General features: G+C 39.1%; 1 protein-coding gene across 1 annotated transcript in view; it reads right to left on the bottom strand.

The window, feature by feature from the left end:
• Positions 1-26,496, bottom strand: part of LOC105395711 (protein yellow) — a 39,418-nt gene that overhangs the window by 6,919 nt on the left and 6,003 nt on the right. Inside the window, exons 2-4 of the mRNA XM_038108864.2 lie at positions 25,613-25,900; positions 10,884-11,081; positions 1,568-1,715 (exon numbers count right to left, since the gene is read on the bottom strand). Of these exons, the coding sequence (XP_037964792.2) occupies positions 1,568-1,715; positions 10,884-11,081; positions 25,613-25,882 (616 nt within the window). The 5' untranslated portion in view covers positions 25,883-25,900. The remainder of the gene's footprint in view (positions 1-1,567; positions 1,716-10,883; positions 11,082-25,612; positions 25,901-26,496) is intronic.

The following is a 26,496-nucleotide window of genomic DNA, read 5'->3' as shown; positions in this document are numbered from 1 at the left end:
ACTGACATAACTCTTCATAAAATCTCGTTTTTAAGATAGTTTGCAGGGACTACTCGTACCTACTCGTAATATTTGATGACATTATTTAACGTTGGTGTTATTACAGGGGCTAGGCAAAATCAAAAGATATTAATTATTTTTTGTACCTAAATCAAAGTCCCAGTGGGCACGAACCCCGATAGGTTGTGTGAGGATTTGTTGCGCGCGCATAGGCTCAAACTAGCCGGAACATTGACGACACTCGGACATCGGAACCGCATTAATTACGGTTTAGCAGTTAACGCAGTACTCGCAGCTTGATGTAATGTACGCGCTGTTTCACGTTGCGTAAGAATGGAGACTTTGTAAGGAGAAAATAATGTAAGTAGGTAGTACTTAGGAATTATGTTACATTACACATTATGTTATACCTAATATGGAGGTTTGAGTTAAGTGGTTCATAATTTGGCAAAAGTATAAGTTTCACTTTTCACATTATTACGGATAAGTGGGGACCTCTTTATTAAAATAAAAAACCACTATGGCTACATATACCGTGAATGTTATGTACAAATGAAACTATGCGTTTCGCATAATTCTAAGTATACGTTTTATATAATGCAAGAGGTACTGAATAAAAAAAAAACTGTAAGTTTTTTTTCAAAATGTTTAACTTGCTATTAAATTAATTATCTGTATAAGTATATTTTTATGAGAGTAATACCTGTTCCTTATTGATTAAGTAGTTGAAGTCAAGAATATAGACTATGGAGAATACTCAGAGGCTCTTTTTGTAAATTTCAGTAATTATATGTGACCTAGCTATATTATATTCTATCAGCACAATATACCTGAGTACCCTGCATGCCATAGCATTATTTACCTCAACTGTGATCCCAACAGTTATACCAATCAGTCTATTATTCCGTAGTGTTACTTGATCTTAATCGCAATTTTCTCAATGAACCTATACTTATCTCCATGAGAACACTAGCTAGTATCAAAAGCAGGTTAACCACCTGCTATTTTATGTTCAGGTACAATACTGATGTTTTTAGACGTGGGAACCAAACGTTGCGACATTCTAATTCTGTCCTAATAAGAATGTGTCAACGTATCTGATTTATATACTACCTCCGGCCACCTGGGAATATCATTATACCTATGTAAAGTCAGAAAAGAAATCTAGAATTCTTAAAAGTAGGTTAAACGGTAAATAAAACTTGATAGCGGATTTTGTCGGAAAAATCCATCCTGAACTTCGCATTTTCGCCGTCAAAATCCCCGGAAATGGCGCTAGTGTACATTCAAAATTGCGTCTTCAAGTGACGCAATGACGCAATTTTGTTGTAAGGTGAGTACCGGGAGCGACAGCGTCGCTGATGTACGCAAATATGTTGTCACACGTTGCGGTGAGGCGGTGCGAGTTTGAACATGTGTCATTTACACATTTATAAAAACACGGCACCCAAAAAACATCCACAACTTCGCTTTTCCCCGTGAAACCCCACTTTGCAATGGCACTAGTGTAGATTCAAAATGGCGTCTTCTCTCAAGAAAATGGCGCTAGCGTGTCGATTTAACTCACCGGGAGCAACGGTGTCGCTGATATACGCGAAGATGTTGTCACAGGTGGCGGTGAGGCGGTGCGAGCTGGATCGGGTATCATCAAGCACGATATTGGTCAGCAGGGAGGAGGGCCGCAGCAGCTCGCGCGGGAAGTACACGCTTCGGACCTGCGGGAAGGGTTGGTTTTGATTGAGTATGAATTATATTCTATTCTGTGTGGGGTTGTAGGTGCCTGCACCTGTCTCTCTCTAATGGAACCTTTGTGCATATCCTGTAGATCTAAACTTCCTTGAGTATGAAGCTGATGAAGGTAGATAGAATATGTAGCTACATAGCTGCGAGGGTAGGTGGGATATGCTCAACAGAGAAATATATGCTCCCCACTACTAGAAGGTATTTCAAAAATGTATTTATTCACTACGAGTAGGTACATGGGTAAATGATCAACCTTTTGACACGCGCAGTACATACACTTTGGGAATCTAGTATAATAGACGTATGTGATGCCACATTATTTTTGAGCGCCTATTATTCTTAATAATAAATGAATATCAAAACTCGCACGGAAAAGCTAGTACAGTTTAAAAATTAATGTATTTAAGACTGTTTACGTTCTATGCTTTTCAATTAAAATAACGCGTGTTTGATCAAAGTGATAAAATTCGCAACAAGCGACCTTGTTAAGATAATAATAGAGAAATGGTGCGCAGACAATGTAAGTAAGGTCAGCAGAGTGGACCTTGATTTGTAGGCAGCCGCCAGGAAAGGCTGAATCAACAGTTTTACAGAGTTAGTGCCATTGCGTGTCTATAATTCCTGTACTGTTATTTGTGCAGCTACATTTTACTCTCATACTTACTTACTAATATTAAAAACGTGAAAGTTTGTAAGTAATGACCGATGGATGAAGGCATGTTTGTTACTCTTTGACATGAAAACGACTGGACCAATTTTTATGAAGTAAGCTGACACCCTGGATTAACACATATGCTATCCACTACTCGAGAAAAGCTAGTATTTTATAAATGTTGACACAAATCAATGTGCTAGATTTTATATTTTAACAAAGTGAATAAGTAGATATTTTAACCGATCAGCAATTTCTTGGAAAGATCACTGTAATAATTATTATAAATTTTATGCTGGTAAGTATTTAAATAATAATTTTGAAAAATGAAATGGAAACAACCATCATTATAAGGGTGGATTCGTCCAAACATCTCGTTACACGAGAATAACTATACCGGAATAAAATTTATACGCGAGTAAATATCTGGGATAAGCACATTTGCATTCTACCAAGTTATACCATGATTAATTGAATGAACGAGGAACGAAACTATACTGCAACTAAAATAAAAATAGCTGCGTTTTCAAAGCGTGCAATAGAAATGACATGCCAACTTAGTTTGGATGGATTATAATAGTAGGAAATTGTTTATGTTTTAATATTTTATTCGCTGTTGTTATTCTGAGAATTTGCCTTTTAACGTACTTTTGTTTATGATTTGACAGATGTGTTTATATGTCATTATGACGGTTTTCTAATCAGCTGATGTGCTGCCGCCATTACAAAATTACTCTCGGATAAGCTCGTTACGCGGTCAATTTTGGCGGTATAACATTTTATTCTTGGGATAAGCTACTTATCTTGGTTTCAGGTTTGGTAGAATGAAAAATCTGCTTACTCGCGAGTAACTGGTAACTAGTTTACTCTCGAGTAAAAAGTTACTCGACGTTGGTCGAATCCGCCCTAAGGGTGAATTCGTCCAAACATCACGTTACACGAGAATAACTATACCGGGATTAAAATTATACGCGAGTAAATATCTAGGATAAGTACATTTGCATTCTACCAAGTTATACCATGATTAAATTGAATGAACGAGGAACGAAACTGTAATGCAACTAAAATAAAAATAGCTGCGTTTCAAAGCATGCAATAGAAATGACATGCCAACTTAGTTTGAATAGATTATAAAAGTATGAAATTGTTTATGTTTTAAAATTTTATTCGCTGTTGTTATTCTGAGACTTTGCCTTTTAACGTACTTTTGTTTATGTTTTGACATGTGTTTTGACAGATGTGTTTATATGTCATTATGACGGTTTTCTAATCAGCTGATGTGCTGCCGCCATTACAAAATTACTCTCGGATAAGCTCGTTACACGGTCAATTTTAGCGGTATAACATTTTATTCTTGGGATAAGCTAGTTATCTTGGTTTCAGGTTTGGTAGAATGCAAAATCTGCTTACTCGCGAGTAACTGGTACTTTACTCGTGAGTAAATAGTTACTCGACGTTGGCCGAATCCGCCCTAAGTGGAACAAATAGTAGAATTTGGTTTCTTCATACAAAAGAATTCAACGGGGTGCCTCGAAAAAATAATCTTGGTGATGTATTCTCTCATTCGTCAGATTAACATGTCGGAGGTATAATATTCAGTTATTAAAACCATATCATCATCAAAAGCCCTCTATCGCCTACTGTTGGATACGCCAAGGTTTACGATCTTGTGCCGCTCTGCTCCACACTTTCCTCGCAACCTTGCTGATGTCATCGGACCATCTGGCAAGTGGTCAGCCAACACCTCTCCGACCACCATTAGGCTACCATTTTCTGCTATCTTTTTAAACAAATTTAAACCCAAATACCTGAGTATCGTATATAAGTAGGTTACGATAGTCCTTTTGAATGCTGTTGCACGCCTGTAATTGGTGCATAGATAGAATAATAATACCTTTAATTATGTCTTGATAATGTATGATCATATGTGCTGTTGGCGTGTCTATTTTTGTAAAATAAATAAAAAATAAAAATAAAATTACTGAACATTTGCAAAATTATTTACTACAACTAACAATAAATTTCCATGTAAGCCTTAGCCTGACCCTTGAATGACTAGCAATCTAAGCGGTTAAACTTTCAATTCAATAATTGCTGGTTCGAACCAAATCATTACGTTCTTACAATAGGCACTATGGAAACCAGAACGATATGTTTCGCAAGAAACCTAAACGAATATTCTCAGTCAGGAACAATAAATTTAAGTAGACTTCATAATCAATTACTTTTTTGTATATTCATAAAGTACTCATTAAAGTAATTTAACTAAATAAATCTTACAAGATTAAAATTTGTAGTATATCATAACGAAACACTAACAGTACTGTAGGTACCTACTCGATGTCGTCAACAGATGTAAACTATACCAACCTACACATCTGTAAACTTTATACATACTTACATTGTTGCAAACGATGTAATAGTGCTCTGACACTCCTACAATCAATCAAAAGGGAGACCTTGCATAAAGTTGTTGATCTCTAGAGCGGCTGTTACCATGCCGTATCAGGGGTCACTCTAGATAACGAAAAACTAAGTTTTTGAGCACTGCTGAGCTACCCACGATTCTACCTCGTTGTATTTAATGTACCGATTGCATTACAGCTCTCGTTGGTTCGTTGGATGTCAAGCTGAAGTAACCCTGCTGGTCAATTGTTGAAGCCAAGCCCTGATCCCGTACCAGTCGTTCCGATAAGTACCTATGTATGTCTGTGACTCTATTAACTTAGTTATGTTATTGGCATGGCGAAGCTGTTAAGTTCATACTAGGTGGTGGGATAGCAGTTTGACCTTTTCTGGAGCTATGTAAGTATAACTTAGTGTTATAAGCACAAACATATTTTTCTCTTCATATACTAGTCATAAAATACTACATTATGTATGTATTTTTTTTCTTTCTCTATATGTATCTCAGTAATTTAACATTAATTTACTTAAAATGCAAACCTTTACATTCTGTATAGATCCTTGACCGAGAGGCGTATCCATTAGGTATATCATTACAATAAAATTTACATTTACCAGTTGGCTTACCCAACCGGACATACAAACTCATGGCGAGGCACCTTTTTCAGTGGGAAAAACCGTGACATACCCATAGATTAAGCATGTTTTAACGTATATCTATTTCATCGTATTTTTATTATTTTAACTAAAACATGAATAGTGGTAAGCATATATCATGAATTAGCCTTTTATAAATTAGGTTTACTTATAGTCACTTGAACACTTAAGTGTAACTCGAGTACTTATCAATCTAACCAGGTATCATGTATTTTATTCACGTTAGCGTTTAACCTTATTGAAACGAATAAATGGAAGTAGCGTACAAGGATTATACAGTTTGTTTTATTACTTACAAACATGACATTTAGTAATTTATGCTAGACTAATATATAATTTACCATTTCTACAATTTATCAGTGTCATGTTACCTAACTTACTAGTCATTCAATGTAATTTAGGCCACTTTGAATTTGTGTGTAATTTTTAATCGTGTTTTCCTGAGCTAACCTTATATGTAATTATTTAAATACTAAAATGGCGGAAAACCACAGCTCATTATAATTTCTAGTACCTAAGTCTAGGCACGTAGCTATTTCAACTTAGTACAAATTGCCCTAAATCTTTGTTGTTATTAAATTGAGTATAATGTGACCCAAGAACGCCAACCAAAAGTTACATTCATTCAGTAAACCAATAAAATAACTTATGACATGTGCAATAAAGAATTTAATTTAAGGGGTACTAAACATCAGTTGTGAACTGGAGTATAAATATATATATTGAAGTTGCCTTTTAAATAAGTAAAATACTTACATACCTTAAAAAAACTAGTTACAGCTTTAAATGCAAAAAATTGTTTTACTTATACCTACGTATAGATATGTATTATGGTGACCCTTTTCTATATTACTAAGACATCGTTGATGGTAAACATTTTCTTTTCAACGGTATCCCTCCACTAAAAGTAGGATTATGTGTAAATAATGGGCTGCAATTAAATACCATAAATATTTTAATTACTTGTAATCAAGTGTCTCCTAGTAAACACGACCCGAACGTCCTTTCTAAAGCTGTCTATTTCCGCTTCCTGTTTCACGAAACTCACGTTCACTTAGCTCTGGCGGGTGCTAAATAAAGCCTTTCCAAGCCCAGGTGCCAGGAGTCTAGCCTTTCACTCGCGAATAGCCTTTAGTTACACCCTTTGTGGCTCCACACCGCTCTTGGAATGACTTGCAAGCTGTTACAAATAAGTTACCTACTTATTATTGGCAATACAATTTTATAAGTAGGTTATATTACACCTATAAGCTTCTGAATTGTTTGCGCTGGTCGGTAGGTAGGTAATCTACAACGATTGGTTATGGTTTTTGTAGAAGATTGCTTCTATAGATTTTCTGCTGAAGTATAACAACTAAATTTTTAACATATACTTGCCAACTTATTTATAGGCAAATGAATCAGGGATTAAATACTTATTTTTATTTCATGAGGGTGCAGATATTGTTTAATAATTCAGTAACACTGACCTAAAATCGGCTTGCTTAAATTTTGCAATCCCCTAAGGGGCAGTTTATGATATGCTAAGTATAAATTAAGTGTAGTATGTAATCATCGCACTTCAGGGCCTCAATTTTGTTGAGACGAGAGGACATCTCACTTTGCATCATCATCATCATCAGCCAATAATCATCCACTGCTGGACATAGGCCTCTCCCAAGGAGCGCCACAACACTCGGTCCTCGGCCTTCCTCATCCCACTTTGCATAAAGAAAGTCAATTCTAAGATTTAATTTAAACCGAGGAATGACCGCACCATCCTTTTCTCAACATGTTTTATAATACAAACACTCTTATTAATTAATTAGCCATGTCTCTTTACAATGTCCAGTGAACAATTTGATCTTGAAAGATTCAATTAGCCGGACCATTTGAAATGAATGTAATGATAACTGTCATGTAAGATTACAATAATTTGGAACAATGAAATGGCGGCCGTGGCTTTGCCAAGTGCACGATTTGATCTTGAACGCCAAACAAAAGAAAGAGTGTGGCGATTTATAACACAGCAACAGTAGGGTCACTCCACCAGTAACGGAAAATGATGTCAGTGTGTATTTTTCCTTTAAACTCTTTATCGTAAGGGATGTTGGCACTGATACAAATGAAGTATTATTCGACTTTCGATGTGTAATTGTAATCGCCCATGCTTAGTCCGCAGTTTAATCTCTACCGTACACCCTGTCACTTTGTTAGATTACTAATCAACGCTATGGCTAATTTTTAGAAATATTGCATGGTTGTAACGACACGGAATAAAAGTATGTATATTTAAGTACTTAGTATTTTTATTTAAAAACTTTTACTGTGAGTGAAAAAGTGTTGCTTTCCGTATGCTACTAAGAAATCACCGGTTTAGATATCAATAACAATTATAAATAATAAATATGTGGGGACATCTCACACACGGCCATCCGACTAGTCAAGCTAGGCAGAGCCTGTATTATAGGTATCGGACAGCTGATACATCTACACAAAGACATAGATAGATATTAAATATAAATATCAACACCCAAGACCCGAGAACAAATATCTGTCTTTAACAAATATCTACCCCAGCCGGGAATTGAACCCGGGACCTTCGGCATAGCAGTCAGGGCCACTAATCACTACGCCATCCGACCGTCAATTAAATGAAGAAAATAAGTGACCTTACTGGTCCAGTTTTACTAATCGTCGTTTCTCTGCTTACGCACGTAATGTCGACACGCACTGCACTTGCACAACTTTTATTGCCTTGTTTGTGATTCGCTATCTAATTGTCTATGGTTTCATTATAATATCCGCTGTTTTTGTTTTAACTTTAATGAGTGTAGCGATTCTCAATGTCAACATTGGTACATAGATCCGTACTTCTCTTTAGGAGTATTGTTCCTGGGATCCGTATAATTATAATTATATACGGTATATCTATACCTGTAGAACATTAAATAATATTTGATGTAATAATTATGTATCTATAGAATTTGAAACCTACTAAAATAATTTAAAAAAAAATTGTCCCGTGTATATAGATCGTCTGAAGCCAATGTTTAGAATCAAATCTTTACTAGGTACATGTAAAAACACAACAATATTAAGACACTATTAACACAATTCAAGGAGTATTACATTTATCATAATTTACTTAATGCTATCTCAAGAACATCAGTCCTGCAGATCTGCTAGTGAAAGTGTAACGAGTTCATGTCACCACCACTCCCTCGTGACCGGAATATTCAAATTTACTGCTTGTGAATTAGTTCAACTCTTGTATACATACATACTATTGTACTGGGTTGGCAGTGGCAAGATATTGCGTTAGTTTACCATTATTATCATTACCATAATCTGGTAAATTTTCAAATGAATCTCTGTTAATTTATAAAAAATGCATATAATAACGTACAGTTTTGAAGTTACAGCTTCATATCCAGCTCTATATTCCACATAGTAAAATAAATAAAATAAAATAGTTTGCATAGGTACTTAATATTCTGAAGTTTATAATACTCTAAAGGAGCCCAACACTAGAAGACTGTTACAAGAAACATGTATCAACTGATGAAACAGATATTTATACGACGAACGAAATCAATAATACCTAAGCAAAAAATACTTCTGAATCTTAGAATCGGCACCACTTCCGAAATAGTCGTACTCTACATTCCTCAAGAGTCTGATATCAGCTGTCCTGCTTGTTAACTCTGAATTCCTCATACACACGAGAGGTGTGGAGCCTTAGACTAACAATATACCATCAAGATGAAGTGTCAATGCAAAAGAAAAGTCTAAGCAAATAACACCCCACTCCTACCACTAAGCAAATATAGTTCGGTTGGTAGATTTGCAACTTTATTTATTGGTACAATGCTCAGGTGCAATGAATGTCATACGGTTGAACTTAAAACGGTTTGATAGTACTTGTACAAAATGCGGACAACGTGGAAGTAAGTAATAAGTACCTTCTTAATATGTCGAAGTACCTATTACTTCCATGGCGTTAGCTTTGTTTTTGTATCTGACACTCCATCTTTTCATATATTGTTAATCTAAGCACATAACTCGCACCGTACACTCGCAATTAACAAAACTCACATAGCGACCACACGCAATTACCTAATGTGAGTCTGTCGCGCTTGTGACACCGATAATGTTTTTTACACGGCCTAAAAGATAAATTGGTCCGACCAGGTATTTAGTTAGGCTAGTAAGCAATGAGCTTTGACTATTTATCAAGTGTTATATAAATACTTATTACTAACGGTCTATATCATTCATTATATGTATAGATAGGGCCAAAAAATCGATTTATTTGTGATCTACACAAAAAAAGGCCCGTCAAGTACTTATTGATATTAAAACGGTAACCGGTAAACGGTAACGGTAACGGTTACCTACTTAAATATTGTTTAGTTCTGTTAGTGAAAACAGGCAAACTTTACTACTTTTGTATCTAGGTATTATTTAATTTTGGCGATAACAGCCAAATTCATATCGCAAAACGAAATATTACAAGCCTCATGAAACTCTGCTGGATCTAAGCCAGGGCCGCCGCCTGCATTCCATCGCTATAATTCAGCTCGTGATTTCCGCAAACAATCACGGTCCTTTTGTCCGTGCTGATAAAACGTCAATCAAATATGTAATTAGCATCTTGCATCGAATAGCAATCGCATTGCATTGCGTTTAATAAATAGCCTGTATTAATCTTTTTTTATGTGCCTGCAGCCGAATCAATAACTTGATTAAATTTACATATTGTTTATCAGTAAATTAAATGGTAATAATACTATATAAGTACCTACCTACCTATTTATTAAAGATCCTGTTAAAAAACTGCACAATCAAGGCTCACAGCTATTTGAAAGGCTGATCATGATCAAGTAACAAGACGGAATAAAAATATGACAAACGTATACGCTTTTGCAATACGTAATTGCAATGCAGTCACACCTTCATTTTAACCTTTGTTTTATGTTATTTTTATACGACTCCAGGCAACATTATCTCCGCATGTCACTGTTAACCGCACGATTATAGACAAAACTTGCAAAATTTTGCAACCACAGCCTTACCTATATGCGTAGTTAGTACCTAGTGAACAGAACTATAGGCTTAACTTACAGGCTAGTCAAACGATCATGGATAAAAAAATCTAACCAAAAATCTACTTAAAACTGACCAGCTCTATACATATACAGCCTGCTGATGCTAAGGTTTGTCCAATGTATAGTCAGCTCATTGATATCTATACACTTTTCTTTAATAAACGCACATATCCACAAACCGTCGCCATGCAGCAGACGACATTTTCCCTGCGGTCGGCCGGTCATAATGACCCGCGTTTGCGTTATCTGTAACCCTTCATCTTCCTCTAGTGCCTCTCCACTACTATCATGCTACTGTTGCTTCACTTTCCTTAACTGAAAAAACCTCTACTCACCAGCCGATCAGTAGCCATGTCAAAGATGAGTATCTTGGGCGGGCAGACTCTCCTGAAGTCATCGAGGCTGGTGATGACGCCGGCGTCCAGCACCCAGAGCCGGTTGCAGCGGTCAGCTCGCATCCGGTAGACCGAGATGAGGCCGGTGCAGTTGATGTCCCCGCGCCCGGCCGAGTGCCACGACCAGTCGGGGTAGGCCTGCGGGGTGGGAGCAGGTTAATGCAAGGAAAGAAAGAAAATACATTTATTTTTAACACACAGAAACAACCTAAAAAATAGTTTAAAACAAACAATAAAAAGTTAGCATGGGTGTTGCTTCCCGGTGCTGAAATGGGAAGGAGATTTTGAGATGAGCTTTTGGATAGAGTTTCTTGGTTTCGTGCCTGATTTTCTGTTATAATACCTAGTTTTTGTTATTTTTGTACAACATTAAATGATAGAAAGTTGAATCAATAAAAAGGTGTAACTTATTACCCCCTACATAAATAAATATGAATTTCTCACAATATTAGCAATTTACAATGTCGGTGTAAATTGAGTGTTTTAATTCGCAAAAACTAGAAAAAATGGTACGGACGGAAGGAAACATTAACTCTGCAAATAGTGAATAGAATTAGATTAAAACTCGACTAATAACCACCCGCCTTAAAGTCTCCAGTCAGTGGCGTGCGTCATAATCGCATAAATCATAACGCAATAATGATAGAGACCTTTTTCCAGCTAATTCTAACACTCGAAAGGCGTGCAGTAGAGAATTGGTGGCCAGTAGTCAACTTTTAATCTATTCAGTACAGCATAGTTACAGTTTAATTATGAATCATTTGATAACTGATTGAATTAGGCACCTATTTAGAAGTCACGCACGCACTTGCACTGAATGCAATGAACGAATTTATTCTAAGTCATAGTCAAATAATTTATTTAGTAGTAGTAATCTTCTTTTTGTGTGAAATTTTAGAAAAGTATAATATATAAATATAGTTTTATAAGATATAAAATTAATACAATCGTGAGCAATGTGAAAGAGCTTCTTTTACCATTGCCATGACTGTATTATGTCACTCGACTAACATGACTCGACGACGGTCCCGGGTGTAACCACGCCACGCGAGTGTAAAAACCATCTAAAAAACCATATCTTAGATGTCAAATAAATAGAAGATTATCCAATAACCATTTTTTGTTTAATAGATAAGGTTCCATATGAATTATTCTTCCAGCGTAGTGCCTCCGGATATAACGCGGGTGTTTTTTTGATACGCTCCCGCTGTGTAAAAAATACATCATAGTAGTATTTAGTAAGTAGATATTTATTTGTCGTTGATAAGTTTTGTGGCATACTCTTTTTGTAAAACATTTAGTCTATCTTGTATGTAGACATTAATAACAGAGCTGCACAAAACACAAATGGCGGGCACTCTAATTAAATGTCCAAGTGAATTTACTCAAATCATTGAACCAATAAATTGAATTGGAGTGCCTGGCAATTTTCATGTCCAGTTGGTAAACAACGCAAAAGTGGAACTAGTACTTACTCAGGTTAACTCTATTTTCATGCCATTCTTTAGTTTACGCAATTTAAAACGGAAACGCTCTGTTTCAAATGTTAGCAAACAAACATACTATACAGAATCTCGGCTGTATAACACCTATAAAATACTCTCTTAAGTTATTGGTCTAATCTGAACCGGACACGTCATATATGTAGATCGGAATGCTAGAACTGTATATAACAATACGAGTTGCGACAGTCATATCCTGATTCTAGAATACAAAGATACCATAGTAGGTAGCTAATATTATACCTACCTAATGATTTTTTTTTTTTTTTAAAGATTTTTTTATCACTCCACAGACTTTATGTCCGTGCCTTTTTGAGAGATCAATATATTGTGAGAGTTTGGTTGTTTTTTGTCTTCATCTTTTAACTACTCACTACTCAATGTGGAAGCTTATAATATATATATTTTATCTTTTATATATATATACCTATATATTATTAATAATTTTTTTTTTTTTTTGCACTCCTGGAGGAAAATCTACACAGACACCTGGGAAGGGGACCCAGGTAGTGTCGGCCTTTAACCGACTAAAAGCCCCCAGTTGTGCATTTCTTGTTTTTTTTTTTTTTTTTTTTTTTCTTTGTTTCACACAGTCACACTTACAATTATAATGGCAACAAACATTTGAAGGGTAGGGCCAGTGTCAGCTGTCTTCAGAGAACTTAACAGACGCCTGTCAGTGGCCACACACTCCTTTTGTCATCGCTGTTGTTTTGCCTGGTGTTAATGTGTGACAGTGTTCTTAAAACTATCTTAATTTTATTGGTTAGTTCTTATACAGATAATATTAATTCATGATATACTATACAATACCTACATATCAAAACTATACAATACATGCTATATACTATACATAACAAAACTATAAAATACATGCAATACGGTTTGGCCGTCAATATAAAATTAAAATCAAAATTCTCCTATTCCGCTCCATTTTGCGTTGCCAAAAGCCTTGATTGCTGGGCAACGACCTCTTTGTCCCGATTTTTTATTGCCATCTTTAGGTTGTACTCGAGGATCCGTTTCTTCGGTGCTGTTATTGCCGTTTTAGCGAGGTTGCCGATAGCGTCCTCGGTGTCATCCGCATAGTAGGTGCAGGCGGAGGTGTGCCTCGACAGCGCCACTACTGCGTGAGGTATGCTATCGTGCAACTTTATTTTATCTTTTGTTTTTATGATAATGACGGATTCGTACGTCAATCCCTGTGCTTCGTGTATGGTTAAGACGCGTGATCCCGTTCCTTCTCCAAACCCTTGGCTGGTCAGGGTCTCTTTTTCTTCCTGTGTATGCGTCAGGAATAGAGTGTTGGTTTGGGATTTTGGAATTGCTGCGTCTGTAAACCTTTTCAGCTGCAGGGATTGGATACGCGTTGTGGCTGCGTATATGCCTGAGTATACTTCTCTTAGGGCGTATGCAACATCCATGGGGTTTCTGTATGAGCACAACAGCTCCTGGGTGATGTTTGCTACCAGTGTTGGGCGACTGTACCTTAGTTCGAATAGGTTCTCTCTGTCTATGTACGGTAGCTGGTTGATGTCTCCGATTAGAGCAATATCACTGGCACGGGACAGGCGGGCGGCAATTACGATTGCCCCGAAATGGTTCATCAGGGCCTCGTCAATTATCAGGCGTTGGCATCCGACATGTTCTCTAAAGCCGTTTACTAGGACTGATGCCATCGTACGTACCCTAGTTCTAACCATGTCCCCGATCCTATGCGCTAGCCTGTTTCGTATATCGACGGCCGCCTCAGTTGTCGTGGTGATAATGGTGTCTTTGCTCACATCGAAGTTATTTACCACCCAGGTTGTCTTCCCACATCCAGGTACCCCGTTCACCCAAGCGATGGTGGGCATCGTCCAGCTATTCCAGGTAGCGTTAATGGTTTCCGCTTTTGCTAGGATTTTGTCCTCTAGCATAATCCTGGTACACTGAGCTACGACCACCATTTGGTTGTTGTGTGGGAGAGTGAGTTTCGGGATGTTGCGTTCCCAGGGCACGAATCCGCATTCCTCGCTATAAGCCGCCATATACGCTCCAGTCATTTTGCCTCTGAGGACTTGGCAACTACTGTTATCGTATATGCAGGCTTCGGCCTCCTCGAGTAAAACTTTTAGCCGGCTTTCGTTCTCTTGCCTGTAGGTCTGCATGATCGTTTTGCAGGACAAGAGATTTACCTGCTTTGTGGCGGTTGTAATTGCCATAAATTCGATGGCGGCATTCTCTAGATGGTCGTTTGAGGTGGTAGCTGTTTTCAGCTTCGGTGGGACCACCTGGCCCATATCCGCTCGAGTAATTTTCCTCTGGGCAAGCCTTTTTCCAGTTTTAGGTTCTCTGGAGATTTGGCGCCTCTCGGGTGTCCTCTGTGGTTTTCCTATAAGGCTTGAGGCAGCTGCTTTAAAAGCCTGGAGGAACCCTTGGACACGCCCTTGCGATGTTAAATTGTGCATCCTCCTTTCCATGTTCCGTTGTTCTGAAGCGGCGACAGCCCCAGCGGTCATCCTCTCCTGTAGGCGTTCAGATCCGGTGACCAAGTATTCGGCTTGTTGGTGGCAGTTGTCAATGCCCCTCGCAAGTATATGACCTTTGAGAAAGCTTAGATCTTCGCCTCTGTCCTCGTACACCACTATTTCATGATGTTTTGAGGCTTTTAGGCAACCCAGCTGGTCAACAATTTCGCCTTTCCTATACTCGATCACCATTGCGTCTACGCTTATTATCCTGGGGACGTTACTGTCTAGCGCTATCTCTCCAAGCTTACTGAGCCATGAGCATGCCTGAACGAACGGGGTGTCGTCGGCCCACTCGAATAGTGCGATGGTCTTGTTACGCCATCGCACTAGTCTGCAGGGCTGATTTCCCACTAGGGTTACTGGCAATGCGTCGTAGGCTTTACGCTTCATGGTAGCCTTCGATGTGCTCGCATTTAGGAGAGAGGCTAGGCCGGGTGATATGGCCACGCTCTTTCGCGCCCCTGAGATACAGAAGCTGATGCCGAGTCTTTCACTGCTTCCGTCCATGAACAGAGCCACGCTTCGGAGTCTTAGTCTAGCTTCTCCTTTTTCTCCACAATCCAACAGCTGATGTGTTGCTGTTTCTTTAGGAGTTGCTTGTGGTGGTGCTGTGATGGTTGTGACTGAGGCTTGAAATACTGGTATTGATTGCGGGTCGGGGCGGGGTATGGTGCTGTTTCTCCTGGCTGCTACTCTGAAGACACGATCTGAACAAGATAGAAAATGAGGTCTATGCTTGGTGTCTGCCAGAATATCTTTTAATTCTGACTCCACCAAATTCCTGTCTATCAATGTCTCCAGATCTTGTCTTGCAGCAAGGAAACGGGGGCAGTCGAGAATTATATGCCAGACCGATTCAATGATGTTGGGGTCGCATTCACATTCTGGGCTTTCTTTGAGTTTAAATCTGTACAAATACTCTCCCATCCCCCCATGTCCAGTCAGCATTTGTACGTGAGCAGGGGTCAGTTTGGCACTTCGCGTAATCCGGTAAGCTTGGTTGACATCCGGTAAGAATTTACGCGTGACTGCTCCTGTACTGGATGTCGCATATCGGTCTTGCCATTTCCGGACCGATTCCTCTCTGATCTTTTTCCTGACATAGGACAGGGGGACTTTGTCATAGTCGTGGGAGGTGCTTTGTAGAGCTGCCGTTTTGGCGAGCTCATCGGCTCTTTCGTTCCCGGCAGTTCCAATGTGTGCCCTCAGCCAGAACATTTTTATCTCCCTGCCCTCGCACACGACCCTCGCAATGTTTTCCTTTATGCTTCTTGCCAGGGGGTGGCTCAGTTTCGGATTTCGGAGCAGATCGAGTGATGATCTCGAGTCGCTCAAGATGTTCACTTTGTTATCCGTACTAGAGCTCACCAGTCTTGTTGCCCTGTGAAGGGCATAAAGTTCCGATTGGAAGACCGTGCACGACGGGTGGAGACCAAAAGTCTCGGACAGTTTTTCTTTTCCATCCTCCCACCAACTTAGGGCGGCGCCGACTTTTCCCTCTATCTTGCTTCCATCCGTGAAGATTTGGGAACCGGTATGCAACGGGTTGGTGTTTTCAAAGAACTCGTAGTTGGTAGAGGTAAGTGTGGACGGATGTGGTAAGTCCAGGTACCCTACTTTCCGTTCGAGCTCTTTGCCTGGCGGGAGGTAGTCGGTTGACAAAAGTTTTTTGGATTTGTACAGATTTGCTGCCTCCTGTATTCTGAGATCGAGAGGCAGCAATCCCGATAGTGCCAGTGCAGATGTGAGCGACACTGTTCGGTAGGCTTTGCATATTTTCTGCGCGACACCTCTTTGCAGCGAGAACAGTTGTTTTTTGTTCATTTCCAGTTCAACGGCTTCCGACCAGACGCTTGCGGCGTATGTCATGATGGGCTCCACTACTGCGATGTATATTGTCCTCACAATTTCACCGTTAAGTCCCCAGGTTACTTTCGCCGCTCGCGCTAGCTGTTTGTAAATATCCGCTGCCTTTTTACACTGAGCGGTAATATGAGCTTTAAAAGTTAACCTGCGGTCTATGATGAGGCCCAGCAGTTTTATTTCCTCTACGAGATTAATTTTTGTGCCAGCCATGGATAGTTGGGGTAGATCGTACTTCATCTTCTTTGTTAGTAGCATCGCGTTGGTCTTATGCGGTGCGAAGTTGAGTTTGTTCCGAGTTCCCCATTCCACTATTCCATTTAGTACTTTGTTCGCTGACTCCTCTAGGGTGTTTACTGCTTGACCTGTGAAGACAAGGGCCACATCATCTGCGAAAGCTTGGCAATACACTCCCTCAGCCTCTAGTTTGTGTAGCAGTGAGTCGAGTATGATGTTCCAGAACGTCGGTCCTCCTATGGAGCCTTGGACACATCCTTTAGTGGTTCCCTTCTCACATGCTGCACGAGCGTAATTGACCTTGATTTTTCGGTCACTGAGATAAGAGCATACCATCTCGTACAGATTTCGTGGGCACCTTTTCTTTGTCAGTTGATGTTTTAAAGCGGGCCACCATGCGTTGTCGAAAGCACCCTCTATGTCCAGGGAGATGAGAATGACGATGTTTTTACTATTTATTCCCTCTCTTAGGTGTTCTACGAGGTCATAGAGGGCGTCCTCGGTTCCTCTCTGAGGCATGAAGCCGTACTGTTTTATGTTAAGCGTCGGGAAGATATGCCACTGGAGGCGACTGACCATTAGTTTTTCAACAATTTTTCCGAGAACTGAGAGTAACGCTATTGGTCTGTAGGATTTTGGGTGTGTATAGTCCTCTTTGCCAGCTTTCCGCAAGATAACCACGTGGGCCGTTTTCCATTGGGATGGGAAATGTTTAAACGATAAGCACTTATTGGCTATCGCCATGAACACCTCCCTATCGCACTGAATGGCTGCGCCACAGATATCGGCAGTGAAGCCATCGGATCCGGGGGCTTTTTTTGCGTTCATTGCTTGTAGCACGAGGTCTATTTCTGCGGCAGTAAATGGTGGATCGTCATCTTTAAGATCCTGAGGTATGTCTTGGTTTTTTCTCTCAGTTCCGCATGGAATAGTTGGTCGGTGCTTACGGAGTCATCTGGGTAGAATGTCTTGGCTAGGAGTTCCGCCGACTCTTGGGGGGATAACGTGTTGCCCGCAGGGTCTCTTAGAAGCATGTCTTCCTGCTTGCCGGAGGTTTTCTTTATGACCCTGTAGATTTTGTCCCACATGCTTTCTTTTTCCTGAGTCGTACAGAACTCCTTCCAACTTTGTGTTTGGGCTTTCTCGGCTTGCTCGGAGTACTCTACTTTGGCTTTTTGATACTCTTCTATGACGTGAGGCATTCTGGAAGCAGCAGCATTCCTTATTCTCCTTTTTTTCCTCAGAACATCTTTTTTTAGATCTTCAAGCGACTTTGACCACCATGGGGGCTTGAGTTCCCCGTTCCATTTTCCTGCGGTTGGGATGGTTTTTTCGCAGGCTGCATGGATGGCTTCAGTATACGCTGAGATCATCTTTTCAAGATCTTCTGGGTTATCACACTCTTTAACAGAGGAAATTGTAATGTTTTTCTCAACTAGGAGCAGTTTCAGTTTTGACGCAAATTTCGACCAGTTCGCCTTTCTGGTGTTATAGATACGCGTTGTGATTGGCTTGAGATGTTCTAGTGCCTTTCCCGTGCGCATTGCGAAAGTGATAGCATTGTGGTCTGAAGTTATGAGATTTGCGTCGACTTTCCACTCCTCGATCTTACCCAGAAGGGACGTACTGCAGGTGGTAACATCTACCCTGCTTTTGCAGATTTTTCCATTTCTGTAGGTTTCGAAGGTTGGTGTGTCTCCTGTGTTGAGAATATGGAGGTCCATTTCTGTTAGGAATGAGCTGTATGCCGCTCCTCTGTCATTTTCCGAGACGCTACCCCACCAGTGACTCCATGCATTAACGTCGCCTGCTACAATAAGGTTCCGCGTGTTCAATTTGCCACAGAATGTCTTTGTCCTCTGAATATACGGATCTATTTCCTGATCCCCCTCAAAGTAGACTGATACCAGGCCCAGTTTTGTGCCCCCCCCGATCACCATGGCTGCTGCCTCGGTTTCCGTGACCAACTGTGGGTCGTGGATTACCTCCAGCTGGTCACCGAAGACGATGATGGCTGCCTTTACTGGTTTTTGTCGGTTAAGGGTACACTGGATAAGGCGTGTTCCTGGTTGTTGTTTCATATAGCCATGTTTACCCACGTAAGGTTCTTGAACAAGGGCTATTGAAACATTCGTCGCCTTCGCCACCTGGTATAGTTCCGTGGTTGCCAGTTTGGACCTGTGAAGATTTGCCTGGATCATTTTTAAATTGTTGTTGTATTGGTCCGAACTTTGGGGGGATGATTTATGCATCTGTGTGGAGCCTTTAGCAGTAAGAGATTCGCGACCGTGCTATAGCATCCCATTTTGTTCTTTCGGGACACTCACTACTGAACGCGTTGTGCGACAGGTCGTTCCTCTCCCCATTGGCTGACGCTGAGCAGTTTTTGCACGTGGGCGGGAGTCTGTCCAGTCGCACCTGACATTTCTCCCATGTGTGTTTACCTCCACAATGGCTGCAGAGGTCCTCTGTTTCCCTACAGATCGCCTTTGTATGGCCGAAACCGAGACATTTCGTGCATTGCACGAGAGGGGATTGGTCTGCCACAGGTCTCCTTTGAAGACCTATGTAGACTTTCCCTGCCTCTATAAGCCTTTTGTGGGCGAGCGGGGAAACTTCCAGGACCGGGTGGCATTCATGGGTGTTGCGTGCCTTTTTCCTGTATCGCACCTTCATAGTGCATTCTTTGAGGTCTTGGCCTTGGAGCAGTTGCTTATTCTGCGCCAGGAGGTGCTCCACAATCTCTGCGTCAGTGTGGACCTTGAGGACATCTTTTATTATAATTAGAGGATTCCCTGCCTTTGCCACCTGTACCCTTAGGCCTTTGTCCATTTGGACCCTTTTGTGGATGAGGTTCAGATCCTCGCTTGTTCCACAGCTTAGGACCACTTTTTGGTTTTTGGCCTTTCTAATTCTGTCCACCTTGGCTCCCGTTTTCTTGGTGTCCAGTGCGACCGCTATCCGGTCAATTAAATTGTCCCCGGTCTGGTTTTGATCACTGGACGATATTATGAGAGTGTGGTTTGGTCTTGGTGGTGGAGGGGGTAGTGCGGTGACTTTAGCGTAGGTCTTTTTGGCCCTTTTTTTACCTACCTAATGATTGTAGGCGTCGAGTGGTTTGCAGACAGTTTCTTGTATTAGTTTCGGAAGTAAAAAATTATATCTTAATTCCTCAAAGTTTGGTAAAAATTCGTTGCACTATAGCCTATTTCAAACGCATCATGAGAAGTACGAATGTTCCTTGCGCATCATCCTCCGATTTTACTTACGCATACTTACTTAGTTAGTACAATAAAAAGTAACTAGGTATATTGAGAACTAAAAAAAACCGGCTAATTTTCCCCCATTAAGAAGTTTGTCGACCTATGAAAATGTATGTATACCTTTGTCATGGTGTAAAACATAATATCTAAATACACTGTCGATATTGACTTGGGAACAGCCAGTAGGTATAGTTTACCAGAATAAGTGTTCCACGCAGGTACCTCAGCCACAGTGAAGGCCGCACTTCGCTTTTTCACACTTTCCCACTGACACTGCTTGTGTTGAACAGTGAGAATCGATTCATGCACTTCTTGTGCCAGTTATAGGTACCTCAAAACATTACTTCGTTCCATGGAGAATCGAATCTTTGAAAATAGCTTTAAAACGATTTTCTTTAAAGTGCTCTATATCAAGGGATAGTTATATTTTTTATTACACCTATTTTTAAATATTCTGAATTAATATTTTTGTATTATATTTTTAAGAGGGCATTACTTTTTATTTTAAATCATGCCCGATATAACTATACACTGCAACCAGCATAATAGGCATTTTCCACGGAGCGTCTCAGCACTCTACTATACTAGCTACCATTCTTAGGTCGTCTGACCAACTACAGAACAAACTATGAACTTCCATAAGAAGAACCAAACAATCCACAGATGATTTAATACAAAAATACATAAAAGATAAAAGTCAAGAAGAAATAAGTAACAATTTTGCATATACATTTATAAATGATATTGATAAAATAGTACATGATTGTGATAAGAAATTTTTAGATCGAACTGATTATGTTAATACATCTCCTGTGTGTATGAGATGGAAACCAGTCACTGCTAGGCAAGTGCTTAAGGTCATTAAATTAATGAGTAGTAATAAATCTCCTGGATCTGACAACATAAGAATGCGAGACATAAAAATTGTAAGCGAAAAAATTAGTCCAATCATTGCACACCTTATTAACTTATGTATAAAATTTTCACTTTTCCCTGCTAAGTTAAAAGAAGCCATTGTGCGTCCTATTTATAAAAAAGGAGACCATAAAAATTATGGTAACTATAGGCCTATAGCAATTTTGGCTAGCATTGAAAAGATAATTGAAAAATGTATAATAAATCAACAGAATGTATTCCTCACTAAACACAACATAATTAACGATTGTCAACATGGGTTTCAAGCGGGCAAAAGTACGTCAACATTATTAACAAAATTTACTGATGAAATAAATGGTTATCTTAATGACAAAAAGTTTGTAGTTGCTGTATTCTTCGATTTTAAAAAGGCCTTCGATACCCTCCGGCACGAGACGCTGCTTGAGGCGATGGCGGAGTGCGGGGTCAGCGGACCAATCAACAGCTGGTACCGTGAGTACCTACTGGAGCGCTCCTTCCGAGTTAGAGTGGGACAGGGGTACAGCGGGGCGCAGTCGGCGGCGGGGCGCGGGGTGCCGCAGGGCTCCGGCTGCGGCCCGCTGTGCTACCTGATGCACGTCAACAGCCTGTGCAACGTGATCCGCCATTGCTCATCGTACATGTTCGCGGACGACCTGTGCACGCTGCGGGCCGGCCGCGACATGGACGAGGTCACGCCTCTCGTGCAGGAGGATATTGACAATATCACCCGCTGGGCCCACGACAACGGCATTGTTATCAATTCAGATAAAACGAACCTAATTGTTATTCAATCTCCTTATTCATGTATTCCTAAGATTCCATGTAAATTGGTTGCACATGACTTCTCTTGTATTCATAGTAATGGTTCAAATTGTAATTGTCATATCCTCAATAAAGTACCTCATGTTAAATACCTCGGCATGTGTATAGATGAAAATATGGGTTGGATAGATCATGTAGACTACATTGTAAGCAAACTTCGTATATTGTTATGTAAATTCAACCAACTTAGCTATAAAGTCCCAAAATTTATGTTAAAAACTATTTACCTTTCATTGGTTGATTCTATTATTAGTTATGGTATTGAGTGCTATGGTTCAACTTTTAAAACTCATATAGACAAAATTGAAACTTTACAAATCAGATTCTTAAAACTATTGGTAGACAAAAAAACTAAAGCCAAACTAAATCATGATTATAAAAAGCTTTTTAAAATATGCAAAATTCTTCCAGCATCGTTAAAATATAAACACAATGTAGCCGTAAGCAACCATAGCAGCCAGAACCATAAAATACTAAAACAGCACGGACTTAATACAAGATCCGCAGCCCAAGGAAAGTTTGAAACTACAAGGGTTAATAACTACTTTGGCGGAAGAATGCTAAAAAGACAGGTTCCTAGAATAATGAATGAAATGCCATCTCATATTAGACTCGAGAAGAATATAAATAAATTTTCAGTCATGTATAAAACTTACCTCTTAAACACTATCCAAAGTACCTAATTGCCTATAATGTATCAAAATTAACTTTATACCAGTATGTATATGTCATCAACATCTTAAATCTAAAACTAATCTAAAACTCTAAAACTAAATGTTCCTGTTTAACTATAATGTAAGCTAGGTATATATAAATGTGCATATGTGCTACTAAGCTATGATAAATTTGTTATGTAGTGCGACTCCTTACCCACAGTCAAACCATATTAACATTTGGTTTTGTGGGATGTATGTAATATCATAAGTTGTTTTCTTTGAATAAAGATTTATTCTATTCTATAAGAAATCATGAAAGTAGTGCAAATAATATTTATCAATATCGTGACAAGCACCAATAGTGAAACTCAGTGCAAGGTGCATGTGAATATCTAACAATAGAATCTATGCACCTTCGGGCCTTGCTGGTCTTGCCTCACCGGCATTTAGAAGCAAAACAATCCATAAGTAGTTACATAGGTACGAGTATGTAAGGGGTGCCATTCCCAATAGTAACGACAAATGTAACGAAATAATACAGCAATATCGTTGTAATAATTTTTATTACTTAGTTTATTTCTTTCGTATTATTCTAAGGGTCTGTTTCACAATGTCTGGTTAGTGGCTACCTGACGGATAAAATACATGCTGTCACTCTCTGTTATTATTTTTTAGACAGTGACAGCATGTATTTTATCCGACAGGTAGCGACTAACCAGACATTGTGGAACAGGGGCTAAGTAAGCTCTATTTTATACTTTTGCTAGTAACAAAGAAACTCAAAAATAGGACTCAATAAAGGATAATAGATACTGGTCATTTTAATAGGTTTAGTATGCGTATATAAATAAAGGTACTGGCACTAGCATTTTAACCCCATGCTTTCCTACTATTCTAAACGTTATCTTTAGTTTTATGCCCTTCCACTTTTAGGTGTATTGGTACAGATTGTCAGCTTAATGTATAAATAATCTTTTAATGGAATAAATCTTCGCCAGTGAACGTTCAAGCCCTTGCACTGAGATTGCTCAACCTTCTGTCCCGGTGCTGTGAGCGATATAAAGGACATGCCTCAAACTGTACTTATTTGGTCCTGTATTGACAACTGAAGGTGTAGGTACCTAACAAAAAAGACAGGTCCAGTTATACCAGTATATACCTATCTTTAAGTGGGTTATAAAGATCGCAATAAAGATATAAGTGTAATGAATTATATGTATTAAAATATTTCAATTGCATTCAATTAATAACAAGTGACTTCGGCATTGGTGTTCAAGATTATTTAAATTAAATTGTATTTTTTTGTGTTTTACTTTATACATACAATTATTTTGAATCGCAAGACAGAAAAGACTTTAAATACCTACTTCATTTATTAGTTTAAACATATATTTTCATACTATTATTGTAGAGAAAGACTAGGTAAAGAATAATTGTTACCTTTACCTCGTCTTCCTGTTGAATAATTGTTATAAACTCAGCAAAGTTTGAAGGTCTTCATAATTTCCTAGTTAAAATGCTAATATAGTTGCGAAACGTTTTAATTATAATATCGCTAATTAAGTAAAACACAATGCTTCCATAAGATAATATCTTCCGATACAGCAACATAAATATTGAATGAATGAATGAATTTTTTTCCCTAATTTTGAAATTCTGATTTCAGTTTTGGGCATCGATATACCATGCTGCACATGCTGGTTTCGGCTTAGTATACCCTTTTTGCAACACCCTGTATAGTACTAGCGATCTAGTACTATAGACTGTAACTAAATTAAGTTTAGCCGAAATATTCAAATTTCGACTGTAAATCGTAATTCTAATTAAAATGGTACACTAAGCGGTCTTGTAGACTACATTTAAATTTATGATGCAATTGAATTCACTGGGGAAGCTTGTAATGAATTTATTAAAACACATTTGATGTTAGTCTTACTAGATATAAAATGAATTAACTAAACTCTATTAATTAATAACGGTATTGTTTATTTATCTATAAACTCTTTTTTTCAATTTTACTCTGTAGGTTGTGAATGTAATACCTATAACATTCACAACCAACACTTTTTTACAATATTGTATGTGAAATATCTGATTATATTCAATGAAATTGTTGTCAAATAATAAACTAAACATGATCAAAGGTACTATCGTTAAACTGATTTAATTTGTTGACCTTTGTCAATAAATTTCCAAGCTATTAACAAAAGAACGTAAATGCAAAATGCCAGCACATTGACCTCTCAGCCTTTACGAATTGATTCAAGTTAAATATAGCACCGACGAAGTAGCTCAATGTTACGACTTAGCAAGTCACCTTTCAATATCCAGTACAACGTGGTACAACCTGTATATAAAGAGATCCATAACGCGGTTGTCGAAAAAATGCATTGTTGTAAACGCCAACATTAAAGAGTATCATTTATCACAAAGCTTTGTTTACAAACACCTATACTGGGTTGAAATTTATAAACACCCCTACAAGTAATCTTAGTAATGTTATATTCGTCCCAACACCGATCGTGAACTCTAAGCCTCTTTTGAAAAAATACAAACTACGTACTTATAGGTATGCTTTAAATCAGTCGGGTTATCTATTTCGCAACTATTTGTATATAGCTACGAAGGGCTAGTACGGGGAGCATTTAAGACGTGACAAAAGTTTTGCATCACCGTCACTCACATCGCGCAGCCTCAAGAGTGAGCGCGACGGAGAACTTTTGTCACGTCTTATTAGCGCTCTGTGCTACAGGGCCTGGAAGAGACAAAATACACTCACGTTTAATAAAAAGTTCCGCCTGTCGTTTACGTTCTATATCTCACTGGAACTTTTTCACTGCTCATGAGTGTATAAAATAAACGGAAATAACACAACATCATATCTCCTCAAACTCTTCATCAACCAAAAACAATTACCTGCAGCACAGGACTGACGCCGGGCGGCAGACTCCTCGGCACCCAGGCGAGGGTGGCGGGCACCCCGGCCCTCAGCCGCGGGATGCCGAGGTAGATCCTATCCCAGCCGATCTCCAGCCCAGTGGGCACGGTGTTCTCCGGCTGGTACTTCTCCAGCAGCACCGGGTCTGGAGGGAAGTCGAACTGCAGCAGGCTCCACTGGTTCACCACCTCCAGGGTCGCGCTGGCCACCGCCAGCCATGCGAGTAAGATCACCGCGTAGGTCCCCATTGGTCGGTTTTGGTCTTTCTGTGGAATTTATGGTGTGTTATTAACTTATTATTGTTGTAGTAGAAAGGAGCTTCCCCGAGTGACGTATCAACTTTACATTTTATACGTCCGGCGCATCCCAGGCAATCAAACACTGACGCTATTCTGACTGGCTATATAATAATTTCACTACGGTGATAAATCCTAAACTAGCTCTAGTGTTTGTTACTGACACGCTAAGATGAAGATAGTAGGAAAGGTCGTCATTGTCATTATTACCAAGCAATTGTTTAACATCAATGGCTTCCTGAATAATAATAATTAGAGATTAGAATCGATTAAATCACTAAAACTTTATGCAGTTGGACGCCGCACAGTCTATTTTACTTTCTAGATTTCAATTTGCGCATTTAGAGTCAACCAGTCAACCAGTGTTTGGAAAGTAACTTTATGTTAATTAATTCTAGTTGAAGCTAGGAAATACAAAGGTTTTAGGTATTTATGTCTGTTTCTCGATTACGTACACATACGTATTTAAACTTTCAAGTTATTACTACTTACAATCGATGATTTCACTGTCACAAACGAAATATTTTGTGAGTTTCACCCTAATATGGTTTCTAATTTACTTATGT

The sequence above is a fragment of the Plutella xylostella genome, chromosome 17 (assembly GCF_932276165.1).
Source record: "Plutella xylostella chromosome 17, ilPluXylo3.1, whole genome shotgun sequence".
NCBI classification, from domain to species: domain Eukaryota; kingdom Metazoa; phylum Arthropoda; class Insecta; order Lepidoptera; family Plutellidae; genus Plutella; species Plutella xylostella.
Note: the sequence above shows the minus strand (reverse complement) of the source record. Positions and strands in the feature narration are given on the sequence as shown.